Raw genomic sequence first — 16,546 nt, 5'->3', positions numbered from 1 at the left:
GATAAAAACTCACCATCCACCACAGTGCATTTTGGGAAGATGTCTGTAGCATATATTGCTGTGAAATTAGGCCTTGTGAGATACGGTTGTTTGTCATTATGATGTATTTTAAATAAATAAATAAATAAATAAATATATATATATATATATATATTTTTAAGAGCCTTTTTTACCAGTTCAAAAAGCTTAATTAACCAGCAGTCACACCTGAATTTTTTCTCTGAGGCATAGATGGCAGACCAAGATTAAAAGTAGTAGCTCAACCATGTGAGCCGCCTGCGTGGGCCATCCTGCTGTCCTACAACCTTGGACACTGAGGGCAGTTGTTTCCAGCGGGCCCTGGCTCAACCTTCTGAGAGTTTGTCTCTGCCCTGTTCAGTGGACTGTCGACTTCAGTCTCTGCAAGTGCTTTAGCCCAAGTGGGGTTTTCTTAGAGTACTGCCACAAGTTAAGTATATGTTTAGCCAAATAATTTCTCCATAAGGGAAAATGCAATCATCCAAATTTTACCAACAATGCCAGAGATGAGAGTAGGAAAGATTAGGTAACATCTGAGTTTTAATTCGAAAAGTGTCTTAAGTCATTGTCAGAGGCTGTCTGGAAGCAAGTGATTGTTGGGAGATCCTTCAGGAGACCCCACTGGCAATGCTAAGACTGCCAGCGAGGGGCTTAGTTGTTAAAAACGACAGTGACTTTTTCCCCTCTTTTTTTTCTAGAATTCTGTAAAAATGCAAAGAAAGTTGAGTAGCACTCGAGAATTGAAGGAGAGGGTTACCGCAGATGAAAAACATGTTTCTAGATTTCAATTCCACACCACAAACCCACATACTGCCGTTTTTCAACTGTACAAAAGAATCTGCTTATGAATTCGACATGCTCTTAATGGTAACGGCAAAGGCCAAAGTTTTCACCTGTTAATATTTTCCACATTTGTCCTTGATCCTGAATAACTTTCTGCAGTACTGTAAATTTAACTTACATTGAGTTTGATGACAGTTCTTATGAAGCGAGCTTTCAGCATGTAATAGACATTAAGTTAACAGCAGAGTGCAAAATGTAACGAAACAGTTTTGAGTCAACAGAAAATGTCACCTTTTATTTAACATCTTCTATATCAGTTTTACCAGCTACTTCTAAATTTGTACATTATTTGTAAGGAAAACCCTAAGACTTGTCTAACTTAGTGGAGAAGGCGTGTGTTGGGCTTAGGATGGGTAGCTAAGTCTAACTGAGCTATGTTATCTAACTTGTACATACAAATTGTAATTAGAAGTTTGGATTCACCAGTTTCTCACAGTTTAAAATGAGTAATTACAAACTCCAGAATTGTGACTAGTATATGATTTAAGGCTGTAGAAGTGAGGAAGCTCTTGCAAGTAATAAAACTAAAGACTTCTAGTTTTTGGCTCAAAAATCAATAAGTACTGTTTGTATACCAGGATATGTGAGATGTAAATGTAGTAGGTCACTTTTCACCCTTGTAGCTATAAAATAAAAATTTTGTAGAACAGAAATAGCTTGTACTACTGAATTAATAAAAGTTATACTAAAGTACCCTGTTTTAAAATACATACACACACACACACACACACACCAAGTTGAGCTTGTTGCTGTTACCCTGTCTGGATTTGAAAAGTGCTGATTTGTGTGTGTATATATACATATATACACACATACATCTAAAATGGCCTGAAGCAGACGTCTATGTAATTACAGTTGCAAAATGAAAACATTTTGGAAAGAACATTGTATCATAGTTCATTCATTTGCAGTGGATCTTTGTTCCTTTTTACTGTGGTAATTTTAGAGATGAGTGTCAAGTTTGAAATTAGATCTGCTAAGTTGGGGTTTTGCTGCTTAAACTCTGCACTGGGTCCTCAAACCGATGATGTGAATGTAGCTTTTACCCCCTGTGTGAAGAAGCAGCCACACCCCAACAGTTAGGAGGAAAAACCTAGAACTATTTCAAGTTTTATCTTTTTGTATATGAAAATAAAATAATCATAATAAAACAACTTTGTTGTCTCTCTTAATCACATGGTAGTGGATTGAAGTTTCATTTCACTGGAATTTGAAAAATATATAATTTCCATGCTTGTAGGGCTGGCTGGAGTCAGCCTGTGAGTTCCTGCTTGGTACACATGCGGCTGTTAATGGCAGAGGGCCTGCTCCACCATGACCTTGTGGGCTGGAGCCAGTGGGGTTCTCCATTTCTGCCATTCAGGAGGCCAGGGCCTACATAGGTACATGATGGGACTGGGTAAGTTCCCGCAGGGCAGCAGTGTGTTTTCCAAATCTCACGAGATCCAGCCTTCTCAGTCCTGAGCAATAGTTGTGTAAGTGGGACAGAAAAACCTTGAAAACAAGTTGTATGGAGAATTTGGAGAATGCAAACTTTGCTGTTCCCAAACTTGGTCGAGTATTGAGGTCACTTGCTGAGATATTTAAAAATTTGGTTATGAGGCCCCACTCCAGACCTTGAATTAGCAAGCCTAGTCTCATATTTAGATCTTGCACTAAATGAAAACATGGTTCTTTGATAATAAAATAACGATGGTCTCTACTACCTAACCAAGAAAACAGGAAAGTCTCAGAAATCACCTGGATGCTCCTATGGAGAGTTGGGGGCTTAAGATTAAGCCTAAGTGGAGAAGCATCATCTTTGAATCTTCCTTTTGTCAAGTTTAATGCTTCCCTTTTAATTCAGCCTTTATGAGAATCCACAACCTGCTTAAAATTCCTGGAAAAAAAATTCTGATCTAGGTGCTCTTTAAGGACCAGTTCATCATTGTGGCCCATTTTGGTTTTTTAGATTTAGAAAGTTCATTTTTTATTCATGAGTGCCCCTAGTGAGCATAGAGAAGGAAAGGAAGGCAAAAGGTTGACATTTTTAATAGAAAATCTTGGCGCTGTAAAAGCTGAAAGATTGCCCCCTAGGACTCATCTGGTCACATTTTTCCTTGAGGAAAGGAATTTTTACCAAAAGAAATTTGATAAGAGAAATAAGTTTAAGAAAGCAAGTTGTCTGAGCAAGTAGAAGAGGGCTCAGGGTCCATTTGATTTGCCCTCCCATCCCTTAAGGCTTAAACACCACCATGGAGCACTAGGGTTTCCCTGATTAGTTTTTAAACTGGTCTGATAACTTCATTTCATAGGTAGGCAAAAAGGCCCAAAAGGAACTTCACTACCCAAAGGTAGGCAGCCCTTCTAATTCTTAGGGTCAACATGTGGGGTTCACTGTTTCCAGTACAGGATTTAGATCATGCAAACGTCATCTATGATCTCTCTCTCTCTCTAGTAATTAGTACAGTGCCCTGCACTTGGGGCCTTTGGAAATGTTTAAGTGACCATATTTAATAAATTTGGTGGGGTTGTGGGGGAGGGATTTAGCTCAGTGGCTCTGTGCCTGCCTCCCAAGTGCAAGGTCCTGAGTTTGATCCACAGTAATAAATAAATAAATAAATTTATTTGGTGGAAATTGCAAAAGTAGTCTCAAAGTCTACATGTACGAGTGTTGTATTTTCAGAACCCTCAGTTGCAGTGACAGAAACCATTGGGCAAGCCAGGTCACTGAGTTCAAGGCCAGCTTGGCCTACAGAGTGAGACCCTGTCTCAAAAAACAAAAACATAGTTGGGTGCACTAGTGTTTGTTGCGTATATGTTTATGATTGTCATCTCTTCCTCTTGGATTGTTCCCTGTAGCACTCTGAAAAGAGACTGAAGGTGATATCAGAAAATGGAAAGACATACCTTGCTCCTGTGTAGGAAGAATCAACATAGGGAAAATGGTCATACTTCCAAAACTGCTATATAGATTCAATGCAATCCCAATTGAAATCCCAGCAGCATACTTCACGGACCTTGAGAAAACAATCCAAAAATTCATTTGGAAAAAGAAGAGACCTTAGAATAGCAAAAGCAATTCTAGGCAACAGAGTTATTGCAGGGGGTATCACAACCCCCAACTTGAAACTACTACAAAGCTACTGTGATAAAAACAGCATGGTACTGGCAAAGAAACAGACCTGAGGACCAGTGGAACAAATTAGAAGATGCAGAAACAATGCCAGACATATTCAGCCACCTCATCTTTGACAAAGGAGCCAAACACTCTCACTGGAGGAAAGATAGCCTCTTTAATAAATGGTGCTGGAAAAATTGGGTTTCAACATGCCAAATACTAAAACTAGACCTGTATCTCTCACCATGCACTTAACTAAAATAGATCAAATATCTAAATATGAAACACTAAACCAGCTGGAAGAGAGGTTAGATAGAACTCTTGAAGACATTGGTGTAGGAAAAGATTTTATGAACAAAACCTCAGTTGCCTGTGAACTAGCACAATCAATCAACCCATGGGGTCTCTTCTTATTAAAAAGCTTCTGCACAGCAAGAGAAACCAGCAACAGTGTGAAGAGACAACCCACAATGTGGGAAAAAATTTTCACCTGCTGTTCCTCAGACAAAGGTCTACTATCTTAGTTTCTTAGTATCTTAAGTTTCTAAAGAACTTTTGAAAAACAAGACCTCCCAAATTTAAAGACCCAATCCAAAAATGGGCATCTGAAATGAATGGACATTTCTCAGACAAAGAAGTAGAAATAGCAAATAAACATGAAAAAATGTTCAACATCACTGATCATTTGAGAGATGCAAATGAAAACAATTCTGAGATTCCACCTCACCCCAGAAAGAATGGTTGCTATCATGAAATCAACCGGTAACATGCTGGCGGGGCTGTAGGGAAAGAGGAACACTGCTCCACTGCTGGTGGGAGTGTTGACTGGTGCAACCAGTCAACTGTGGAAACTAGTATGGAGATACCTCAAAGAACTAGGACTGGAAGTCCCATTTGACCCAGCTATTCCCCTGCTGGGTATCTTCCCCAAAGAATAAAAAGTATCAAAGCACAGTGATAATGTGCACCCATGTTCACAGCAGCACATTTGTAATAGCTAAAGCTTGGAAGCAGCCCAATTGCCCATCAACTGGAGATTTGATAAAGAAAATGTTTTTTTAATAAAATGGAGTACTACTCAGCCATAAAAAATAAGAAATTAGAGACATTTATACCTAAATGGATGCACATGGAGGTGATAACTCTTAAGTGAAATAAATAGAACATGTGTAAATACCGAATAGTTTCTCTAGTGTGAGAAACTGAAAGTGTAAATAAGGACTAAAAGGTATATTAGATAATGTGAAATAAGAAGAAAAGGGACGAAGGGGAAGTGGGAGGGGTAGGGGAAAGGAAAGAAGGGAATGGAATTAATATGAGAAAATGAAAAAATGGAAACAAAGCCTTTGTAAATAGGGGTGGAGGGGTTGAAGGGCGGGCAGGGGAAGGGGGAAAAATAACCAAGAGAGATTATGTAAAGGTGCAAATTTCCAATGATGAATGTCATTATATTGTATACCTAAAATGTACCAATAAAGTTAATTTTTTTAAAAGACCAAAAACATACCAGACAAAAAAGTAATTGGGCAAAAAAGGGGGCTCAGGGCTGCGGATTTAGCTCAGTGGTTTCGCTGCCTGCTGTGCAAGTGCAAGGACCCGAGTTCGATCCTGGGTTCCAAAAAAAAGGGGCTCCAGTGAAAGGATCTTGGGGGAAGCGGCCAGCCAAGTCTTGGGAAAGGTAGGATGAGCTTCAGAAGACAGGGAGCTGGGGTCATGACATTGCAGGTCACCTTCACTTTTTTTTTTTTTTTGAGAACATCTCAATATTTAGTTCCAGCTAATCTTCAACTCACTATATCGCCCAGGTTGGCCTCAAACTTGTGATCCTCCTGCCTCAGCCTCCCAAGTATTGGGATTACAGGCAACTATATGCCATCATGCCCAGCTTCGCCTTTTGTTAGCAGTTCTTTCCTTGTTGCTCAGTGTCACACCAGTGCATCTGCTCATTTGTCTCCTTAGTGGGAAACAAGATGTAGATGTTGCTACCATCTGATGTTACAACTTTGCTATCCATAGTGCTGGATCCAAAATTCCTAGAAATGACTCTGGTTCACATTGCTCAATCAATCAGGGTCAGTGACCCAGGGGATTATTCAACATGACTTCATAAGAGGTAGTCCTGGGGAGGGAGGCAGCCTCCTGTTTGAGGCTGTGAAAACAATCTGTGCACTTCTTTAGTTGGTTGTTAGAAATGGCCTCCTGTTGAGTGATGATCATCTAGGTAAAAAGTATTGCTAAGTGCTGGGGATTTAGCTCAGTGGTTCTGCCGCCTGTCTTGCAAGCGCAAGGACCCTAGTTCAATCCCTGGTACCAAAAAAAAAAGTATTGCTAAGAAATAGAAACTTGAAGATTTTGCAGAGAACTAAATCCACATGGAAAGCTAGAGATTGTGCTGCAAAATGAAGGACATTCATGAGTGGGAGTTCATGGAATATATGTGTGATAAAATGAAATTTTAATTTTTTAAATAAATGTTACAGTAAAACACATGACAATTAGCCCCACTCAAAAATACTCTCCCTTGCTTCAAGTATACCCATTGTTCTTGCCACTTTCTGAAGCATTTCTGAGAGTCCTCTTTCGTGTCTTTATTTGCACTGTTGTGGCTGCCTTGATTCAAAACATTTAGCTTGCAGGGTCAGCCCCAAAGTTGCATGCTGCCAGATTTGGTGCCCAATTCAGTGCCAGAGCCAGTGAATAAGGTTGATGAGGTTGATGCAGACACACCTTATTTAAAAGCCATAATGTTTTTGACAGAAACTGTCATAAACGTTTGATTAATGAGGGATGATAAAAAATGTAGTGAATGTTTGAAATTTATTACAATAAGACATATCATTAATCTTACTCAAAATACCCCCCACACACACACACACACTTGGAACGCACTCCCATCATTCTTGGCAATGTGTCTCGTTAAGATTTTTAAAAATTTTAAACATTAATTTTTCAATCACCCTGCCATGTCCTTCCTTTGTCACAGGCATTCAGCAGTCTGGACTTTATATTCTACCACGACAAAGACAGTAGAGAGGCTTAATAAAATGGCTGATATTTACAGAACTCTACGGTCTGAGTATTATCATTTCCACTTAAAAGAGGAAACAGGAGCCCAGAAAGATGAAACAACACACTCAAGTAGTTAAGTGGAAATTCAAACTTCTGAAACCTGCTCCAGGGTCTTGAGCCACCACGGAGTATTATGTTGCTAAGAAATTCTAGGAAGTACAAAGCTAATTTTAAAGTTGTGATGGTATGCAATGTGATTTTGAAGCCAGCTGAAATGAAAACACCCGTGGCACAGATAAGACCCTGCCTCAAATATTTTAAAAGGGGCTAGGTATGTACCTATATAGTTCAGCATGAAGGGGTTCAATTTCCAGTGATGCACAAATTTTGGAGTCAGATCTGAATTGGAATTTCTCTGCTCTAGAGGCCTTAATGGACCATATGGCAGTGTTTACTCACCTATTAAACGATCTCAGGACTATATATGCACACCACTGGTGGCCAAGACTGCACACTCACGCTCATCATCTGGCCCAGTGGACCCGCTATGGGTGTGGGGAGCGCCTGGTCCTCCAGGTTTGTCGCCAGGGGGCACGCTAGGCACTCAGCTGCGAGGGCGTGGGAGGGGCTCGGTACCAGCTGCTTCAGGTTCCTTGTGCGTGTTCAGGTTCCGCGGTGGTGATTGGCTTTCAAGTTCCAGGTCGGTGTGCGCACACGCAGTGGCAGAAGGCCGGTTCCTCGAGTGCGATGGCTGTCAAGAGTTTTGCTTCCCGCCTCAGAGGCTCCCGGCGTTTTCTGAGTGGCTTTGTGGCCGGGACTGTAGTGGGCGCTGTGGGAACGGGGCTGATGGCCCTGCAGTTCTTCCGGAGTCAGGACGCGGAGGCGGCGTTGACAGCCAGGGAGCGGGACGGTAAGTGTGTGAGCCGCCTGGGGCCTTGCACTTCGCGGAGGCGCACGAGCTCCGGCCGCCCCGGGCGTCCGCCGGGACTGAGGTTGCTGCCCGTGTCCTCTGCGGGGTCGTCCACCCATCCCACGGAGCCCAGCCAGCGCCTGGGGTGGACCTGGCGTCCAGTGAACGTGCACGAAGGAGCTGAGTGCGCAGTGTTAGCGGATGAGCTGCCGGCCCCCACTGCCCTCCTACGGGAGAGGAATCCTGCCAACCCTTCTTCAGAGTTGCGCATCCTCAGTTTATGTACGGGGCGCTTATCTTTGACCGGAAAAATGAGCGCACGCTGGCTTCCGGGACATGCTAATTCATTTGCTGGAACATGCTGCGTTGGTTGCAGACTGACGGAGGCATCCCGAGAGGATTACCTCGAAACCGACTCGCTGTTACATATGTGCCTGGTTCCTCCTGCTGGGAAAAACAGTACCACTTTTACTGTTTTGCAGCAGCGCACATCTCAGTGCTTCAGTACCGGAGCCTTGAGGAGGTCCGCGAAAGATGATCCTTTGAAAAACTTAAGCTAAGACTGCGTCGTTTGTCCCCTCACTCAGTCTTAAGCCATAAGTATGTAGGTTCTTTTTCATCCAGTCATCTCAGTGACTTCTAGTAATGACGTTTTTTACTGTGAGTGCTGCTTTTGTATAGATTGTGTGTGTGTGTGTGTGTGAGAGAGAGAGAGAGAGGGAGGGAGAGAGAGGGAGAGAGATTTGGAAATGTGATGTGAAAGACCAATAAGATCAAGTCTTTATTTATTTATTATTATTTTATTATTTTTCCCGTACTGGAGATTGAGTCCAGGGCGTTTATACTGAGCTACATCCCCAGCCCTTTAAATTTCATTTTTAAAATTTTGAGACAGGATCTTACTAAGTTGCCCAGGCTGGGCTTGAAATTGCAATTGCCCTACCTCAGCTTCCCAAGAATGCTGGGATTACAAGCAACTGGGCCACCACACCTGGCAAGATCAGGTCCTTTCTTATTTATTTTTGGTGCTGGAGATTGAACCCAGCCTCTGATGCACATGTATGCACGGAGTTACACCCTCAGCCAGGTTCTTATTTAAAAGTTAATGCAAAAAGAAAGTTAATGCAATAGCTGTGTACTTTTTCACGATATAACTATACTACCGACTATAGGCAAAACCAAACCAGTACTTTTCCAGACTTTTTTCTTTAACTTAATAAATAATTGCAAAAATGAGATCTCTTGGTTGATTAGACTTTTGAGCCAGTTCTTTGTAAATCTCACCCCTTTGCTTATAATCTTTTGTTTTTAATAAGAGTCACTAATTATTTCTTGGTTTTGTCCCCCTGTCTCCTTTTTTTATTTTTAGGATCTGAAGAAAAGGCTGTCTTGGAACAATTTGGATTCCCTTTAACTGGAACAGAGACTAGGTGTTACACTAATCATGCCTTGTCTTATGATCAGGCAAAGCGAGTGCCTAGATGGGTTCTTGAACATATATCCAAAAGCAAGATCATGGGTAGGTGGTTAAAAGAAAATTGAAGTAATGGTATTGATGAAAGATGTTTCCAATTTAGAATAAAGAGGATTATTGATAATATTCTCTACCTTTTTCACACCATATGTAGCAAATGATACTTACAAGCCTCAGTGATTAAATGGACACTGCTTGGCCCTTCCCAGTTGACTTAGGGCTGAGGGCATCTACAGTTCAACACTTGAGTTGAGAGGCTCTGTCATCAATATTACTACAATGAACGTCATTCATTTTTTACTTCACCAAATATTTTTAATGCCTAGTATGAGTCTGGCACTGTGTTAAGCCTTGGGGATATAGCTGTGACCAGAGTAGACCCCACGGCGCTTTGAGTTGGTGTAGTAGGTTGACATATAAAACAAATAATCATGAACGTGTAATTATAATTGATTGTACCTCTTCTGAAGGAAGCAAAAACAAGTTAGTAGAATTAAGGAACAGTAAATAGTGCAATGAGAGATTACAACAGGAGAACATGACTTTGATTAGTGTGGCTTTTCTGAGGAAGTAGACTGAAGGGTGGATGGCAGTTACCTTGATATGGGTTGGATGGGCTGTGGTATATGGTGAAGAGCATTCTTGGCAGAAAGAGGCACAGCTGTGTCTTTGAAGGCCCCAAAGTGAGGAAGAGTTTGTTCCTCTAGGGAATAAAAAGAAGGCCCTAACCTAACTGGAGCAGGGTGAATGTGATATGAAATGAGGCTGGAAAGGTAGGCAGGTACATACATCTGTTCATGTGTCCTTGCATCAGAAGATTCCTTTAAGATGACCAGATCTTTATCATTAGGTTCAAATTGGTTTCTTCCAGTTTACGTCCCCACCATAACTGTTTATCCTACTCCTCACCCACATCTATACTGAGGATTACTAAACTTTACTAATTTAATAGCTGATTTTACTAGTGTTTATTGATTATCAATGATTGGTAACATTTTGTGAATTATTTTTTCCTCTGTAAATTATTCTTTACTCGTTTTCAGTTGGGATAATCATTTTTGAGTTGATTTGTATGACCTCTGTGGTATGTTAAGGATTTTACCTTTTATCATAGTTGTTTTATTCCCATTTTGTTATTTGCCTTTGAATTTGCTTTGTGGTCCATGTATTACTTCTGCTTTGGTTTAAAATGTGTGCTAAGTCTATGAATATTAAAATACTGATACTAAATGAGTGTGTACTGTTCTAGGATATATAACAATATAGCGGGAAGCTGTTGTACTTGTTGCTAAAGGGACTCATAAATTAGCATGGAAATTGAAAGTTGATTATAAATTTACATCAAGAGAAACTCACTGATTTCTCAAATTTGAGAACTTTTTTTAAAAAGAGAAAAGTTCCCAAAGTAGAAGGAATTTCAACTTTATTAATTTTATGTTGCTATTAGGCTTACACTTTGATACATGTGTAAGGAAAGCAGTGTGATTTTTGATGTAAATTCCATGAGTTATATACTTTTGAGGTGGTAAAATAGAGCCAATCAATATTATTGAAAATATGAAGCAGTATACTGGGTGTTACTTCACTTTGATATAAAGGATCTTCCATATTTAATACTGACAGAGTTATTCAGACTAACTCTCCTGTTGAAAGTAACAAATAGTCATTAGCAGTTTATAAAAATATTTTTAAAAAACACTTAGTGAAGAGCCAATGGTATAGTGGACCATTACGAAGGTAGTATTTGGGGCAAAGCCAGAAAGCAGAGCCATAAAGCCAGTCCTGGCAATTTTCCTGATTTTGCAGCCTTTTAGGGTGAGAAGGATTGGAGAAAGGAACTGGGTTCACCCATGTAGGTTGTGTTATAGTAGACCATCTCCAAACTAACCTGGAACCCAAGAAGACTGTCCTTGGGGGAACAGCGACTCAGAGTTCACCTGCTTGCACATTGTGGGGCTGTGCAGAGAAGGTTGTCTTGGGGTGAGCAGAGAGGCCTCAAAATGCAAATCGAAAGCATGATCCAGAGACACTGAGGCCCAGAGCAGCTAGCATGGAGACTTTACCCAAATTCACACAACATGTGTGTGTCTGAGAGCCTTAGTCTTCTGCATGGTTTAATATGGTCTGCTGCTCTATACCTTTTTTTTTTTTTTTTTTTTTTTGAGACAGGGTCTCACTCTGTAGTTCAGGCTGAACTTGAACTCACTCTGTAGCCCAGTCTGGCCTCGAACTCACGGTGATCCTCCTGCCTCAACCTCCAAGTGATGGGATCACAGGCGTGCACCACCATACCTGGCTCTGCTGTATACCTGGTAGAAGCAAATTTATTTCTTTTCCCAAGAGTGGCATCTTAGGCCTTTGGAAACCCTCACAAGTGAGTTTTAAGGGCAGTGAGCACTAGGTGCAGATAACTAGTTATATAGGAAGTGATTCCAAGGTTAGTGACACTAAGAAGTTTTGATAATTCCTCAGTGGTCCCAGTTATTTTTTTTTCTCTATGAAGTGTTTCTAAAATGCCACATATTAGATACTTTACTGTTGACCTTGGCACTGGTAACTTTAAATTCTCTTGACTCAGTGAAATGACATTGGTTGCAGAACTTCATTGGTCTCCATTTTACACTTTTTTTTCAGTACTGGGAATCAGTTACACACACACAGACACACACACACACACACACACACACACACCCAAACCCCAGTACTGGGGGTTGAACTCAGTACACTTGCACTGAGCCACATCCTTAGCCCTTTCTTTCAGTTTTTTTCTTTTTGGAGACAGGGTCCTACTGAGTCCCTAAGTTGCCCAGGTTGGGCTGGAAATTGTGATCCTCCTGCCTCACCCTCCCAGAGTGAAATCCCAGAGCTGGGATTTTAGGCATGTACTACCATTCCTGGCCAACACAAGAGTAGCAGTCCAAGCATATTCTGTTTGACCTCATAGTTTCTGTAGTTTAACAAGGTCGGACTTTATGAAAGTGGAAAATATAGTGTTGGGGTTTCCTGATGTCCTGTATGGCAAACCATTCTGTTAGTACCAGAAAGTGAGTTAAAATTGGAATTTCTTTTCTCCCATGTGATATTGGATGGAGCTCCTAACTTAAATGTTTGTTTTGTCATGATTTAAAAGGCATTGAGCAGGATGTCAAAGACATTCGCCCCCAGGCTGTGCCTGCCCAGAACAAAGTGTTTTGTGTCTATATTTATCCATTATTTCAGTACATATAAATCTGTCAGAATATAATTGTAAAGAACACAACACATGGGTGTCTTTTTGAAAAACAGGAATTTATTTAGTATCTAAAGTTTTTATGCATCTTTGCCATTCAATGATTGTTTTACATAAACATATCCAGAGTAGTATGTCTTTAACTGGAAAGACCAGAATGAAAATTATATGAGGTAGCTTCACTGTATGAAAAGCATTCTTTCCTAGGCCAGGCCTTTCTAAATTCAGATGAAGTATCTGAACTATGCCAGGAACTTGAGACACGCAGTCCCTAGTACTAGCTGCCTCAAGAGATACCAGCTAGTAGCAGCCAGCTTGCCTTGCCTAGAGAACTGGGAGGGATATCTGTCCGTGATAATGTTCCCATTTTGTGTGTTTTCTTCAGGTGATGCAGACAGAAGACATTGTAAATTCACGCCTGACCCCAGTGTCCCTCCAGCATTCAGTGCCTGCAATGAGGACTATGTTGGAAGTGGCTGGTCACGAGGACACATGGCTCCAGCAGGAAATAACAAATTTTCAAGTGTAGGCATATTTTTGGGAGGGATGGGAACAGGGCTGATATTATGTGTGTCATGGGACCTGGAGATTACAAATCTAGGATCCAAATCTTAGAAACATGTGAATTTCCATTCTTTGTTTTTTATTTTTCTTCTGACTTCTCTTTCTCCCCCCGCTTTTTTTTTTTTGGTACTGGGGATCAAGCTCAGGACCTTGCACTTGCGAGGCAGGTGGCAGCACCACTGAGCTAAATCCCCGGCCCTCTTTCTCCTTTTCTTAGAAGATGCTGAGTCATTTTTATTTTTAATTCATTTTTACTCTTTTTTGTTTGTTTTTTAAAGACAGGATCCATGTAGTCCAGGCTGGCCTCAAACTTGCATTGATCCTCCTGCCTCAGTTTCCTGAGTGCTGGGATTATAGGCATGCACCACCACACCTGGCCTGAGTTATTTTTAAACAAGTTGAATGAGGAAAACCGAATGTTATATAAAAGGGAACTAAAAAGCTACTGAGAAACTGAGAATGGTGGTGCATGCCTCTAATCCCAGGAACATATATCATCTAAGAAGAGGGTGTTTGTATATATGATAATATTATCATACCAAGGAGTGTGTATAGACATATTTTTGTATATTTGCATAGTGTTATCTGAAATACAGTTGATACTCAGATTTCCCAAATTCCCAGTTATGTCCTGTACAGCTCTTTGGATCTGGGACCTAATTGTGAATTGCATATCTCTTTAGTTTCCTTAAATGTAGGCTAATTTCTGTGCCAAAAAGGGGTTGGAGGAAGATTTTCATAACATTGACGCTCACGGTGTGAACTCTTGATGCTTGCCATCATCGAGACAGTGGTTCTCAGCCATGGGTACGCATTCTGATCACCTGGGGAATTGTGCAGAAACTCTCAGCAGAAACTTGGAGATGGACCCAGGCATCAGTTAAGCTCCCTAGGTTATATACAAGCACTTTACCTGTGCCACTTTTTGATGTGCTTATACTCTACCTCTTAACATTCCTGAAAGTTGACTGTGGTTGAGAAATTCTTTGCCAGAGCTTAAAACCAGAATTTTCTCTTAAGCCTTATATTGGAAACTTTAATTCTTAGAGTTTATAGTATAGATTTGGATTTTAGAAATGATAAGTTAGGGCCAGGGATGTAGCTCACTGGCAAGCATGTGTCCCTGAGTTCAATTCCTGGTACCAAAAAAAAAAAAAAAAAAGTGAAAAAAAAGGCCCCTTAAAAAAGAAAGAAAGAAAGAAATGATAAGCCAAAGTAAGCACACCAAGCTTAAAGTCCTTACTTGAATAATAAGTTTTTCTGTCCTGGGGTACCTATAGCTTTCATTTATCCAAAGAAGCACTATAGTCACTAATTGTCCAGAAGTAATGTGTGAGTAAGGAATTGGTTTTCCATGTTTGCTTTGTAAAATATCTTAAAGGGGAGGACATTTCAGTGTAAGTTACTGTTTTTATTTTTTTTTCACAGAAAGCCATGGCTGAAACCTTTTACCTTTCTAATATTGTGCCTCAGAATTTTGATAATAATTCTGGATATTGGAACAGGTAAGTTATGAGAGTTTTTAAAATACATTCTGTGGAAGATGAATTATGTGACAGGAGAATGTATTAGTGTATATCAACTGGCTCTGTATTTGTTCTTGAGATGCTAACCCTACTAAAAGTAAGTATTTCGGGACATTTTCTTAGCTATATTTTGGGAGTGTAGTCTGTGGGAGAACAGACTTCAAAATATAGCCTGTTTTTTAAAAAATGTGTTTTGCTACTGTTCAAAAGTAAAGTTTTGAAAGAAACTACTCAAATTAATAATCCTGAGAGGCAGTAATATCTTTTTTGAATGTGTCCAGAGAAGGGACCTAATTTTTTTTGGTTATATTCTGATGTTCCTGAGCTTTTAAGAAAAAGTGCTAGTACAGTTCATTGTAACCATTAACTAGGGTTTTCTTTTTTTTAAAATGGTCCTGCGGATTCATCCCAGGGCCTTTGCACTGAGTTACATCCCTAGTCCTTTCAAAAATAATTTTTTTTTTTGAGAACGGGTCTCACTAAGTCATTAAGTTGTCCATTGTGGGCTCAAACTTGTAATCCTCCTGCTCACGCCTCCTGGAGTGGTGGGATGAAAGGCATGTGCCGTCATGCCCAGCTCCATTAACTAGGCTTTGATAAGAACCTAACTATAAAATCATCTGAGCCAGATGTGGTGGTGTATGCCTATAATCCCACACTGGGAGGCTGAGCCAGGAGGATCTCTAGAAGTTCGAGGCCAGCCTGGGCTATATAGTTCAGGGCCAGCTTTAATTACATAGTGAGACGCTGTTTCAAAAAATAAACCAAACAAACACAAATCATCTGGACCTGCATTTTTCTGACCCTGTTAATAAGTCTTGTCAAATGCTCTCTTTAAGCATCTAAAACTAGCACTATGGAGGTTTATTAGGTTAGTGTGTTTTCCTCATTGTGTACTTTATGGTTTAAAATAATTAAGAGAGCATCCCACACTAACAGCAATTGTCAATCATGGCCACATTTGTTTCATCTACATGCCCCCATTTTCCTCACTCAGGTTCCACATATGTTGTTTTATTCATAAATATTTCTATATATTTTTAGAAAATAAGTATTTTTTTCAATTTTTAGTTTTTATTAGTCCACATTTGCAGTACATGATAATCACATTCCTCATGGGGAGCTGGTATGTGTATGTAACACATCTCAATTCTTTTTTTATCTTCTCCCTCTCCCTTCTCCTCTTTCCATGTCTTAGTCCCCTTCACATTTGCAAAAGATTCTTTTAAAAGGTGATCCACTGAACTATTATGCCCCTAAAATAAGTAACATTAATTCCTTATTACTAGTTTTCAGTATTCATGTTTCTCTGATTGTTCTTAGGTATTTTTGGTTGTTTTAAATTAGGATTCACAGAAGGGCTATACTTAGATTGGTTGATACATTTCTTTAATTCTTTTTAATTTGTGGATTCTCTCTCTTTCCTTCCTTCCTTCCTTCCTTCCTTCCTTCCTTCCTTCCTTCCTTCCTTCCTTCCTTCCTCCCTTCCTTCCCAAACTCAGGCCCTTGTGCTTGCAGGGCAGGTGGTGGCACCACTGAGCTAAATACAGGCCCTTCTTTTTTTTCCTGCAAATTATTTTTTGAAGATTTGAGATATTTTCCCTTTAGAGTTTCCTTGCCATGTTCTGGATTTGAGTATTGGATACCTGTAGGCACATTTAACATTTTTTTCCCCAACAGATGAATTTATGGGAGGAAAATTTTAGCTTGTAATTGGGCATATACATATAATATAATTTGATTTTACATTTTAGATAAGAGACTGAGGAAGATAACAAATAATATTTCTCATTTGGAAAGCTCTTCCAACTGCACTATAAGAAAATGCATGTATTGTTTCTCAGCCTTTTGGCTAAGATCAAGTGAAGAAAAT

At 40.1% G+C, this 16,546-nt stretch overlaps 1 protein-coding gene and 1 long non-coding RNA gene across 13 annotated transcripts in view; one reads left to right on the top strand and one right to left on the bottom strand.

Annotated features, from left to right (window-relative positions):
- Positions 1 to 539: 539 nt before the first annotated feature.
- Positions 540 to 7,612, bottom strand: LOC110349613 (uncharacterized). Its single transcript, XR_002395693.2, has 3 exons — positions 7,430 to 7,612; positions 3,751 to 3,860; positions 540 to 720 (listed from the first exon to the last, which is right to left on the bottom strand). It is a non-coding gene; the product is annotated as an uncharacterized LOC110349613 (long non-coding RNA).
- Positions 7,613 to 7,699: 87 nt separating this feature from the next.
- Positions 7,700 to 16,546, top strand: part of Exog (exo/endonuclease G) — a 35,232-nt gene continuing 26,385 nt past the window's right edge. For 6 of the 12 annotated variants that reach the window (XR_015453227.1, XR_015453229.1, XR_015453224.1 and 3 more), the window contains exons 1-4: positions 7,700 to 7,880; positions 9,250 to 9,399; positions 12,969 to 13,108; positions 14,576 to 14,652. Coding sequence is in view for 7 of the 12 variants with exons in the window: in XM_087216555.1 (XP_087072681.1) it covers positions 7,718 to 7,880; positions 9,250 to 9,399; positions 12,969 to 13,108; positions 14,576 to 14,652 (530 nt within the window). In the remaining 5 variants the exon portion in view is untranslated. Of the gene's footprint in view, positions 7,881 to 8,362; positions 8,404 to 9,249; positions 9,400 to 11,523; positions 11,729 to 12,968; positions 13,109 to 13,830; positions 13,955 to 14,575; positions 14,657 to 16,546 lie in introns of those variants that run through there. The other 6 variants (XM_087216584.1, XM_087216591.1, XR_015453231.1 and 3 more) reach the window with 6 other exon arrangements.

The sequence above is a fragment of the Heterocephalus glaber genome, unplaced genomic scaffold, assembly GCF_053883595.1.
Source record: "Heterocephalus glaber isolate CG9 unplaced genomic scaffold, H.glaber_assembly_v1.0 deba00000122, whole genome shotgun sequence".
In the NCBI taxonomy this organism is placed as follows: Eukaryota; Metazoa; Chordata; class Mammalia; order Rodentia; family Bathyergidae; genus Heterocephalus; species Heterocephalus glaber.
This window is presented reverse-complemented; position numbering and strand designations above follow the sequence as displayed.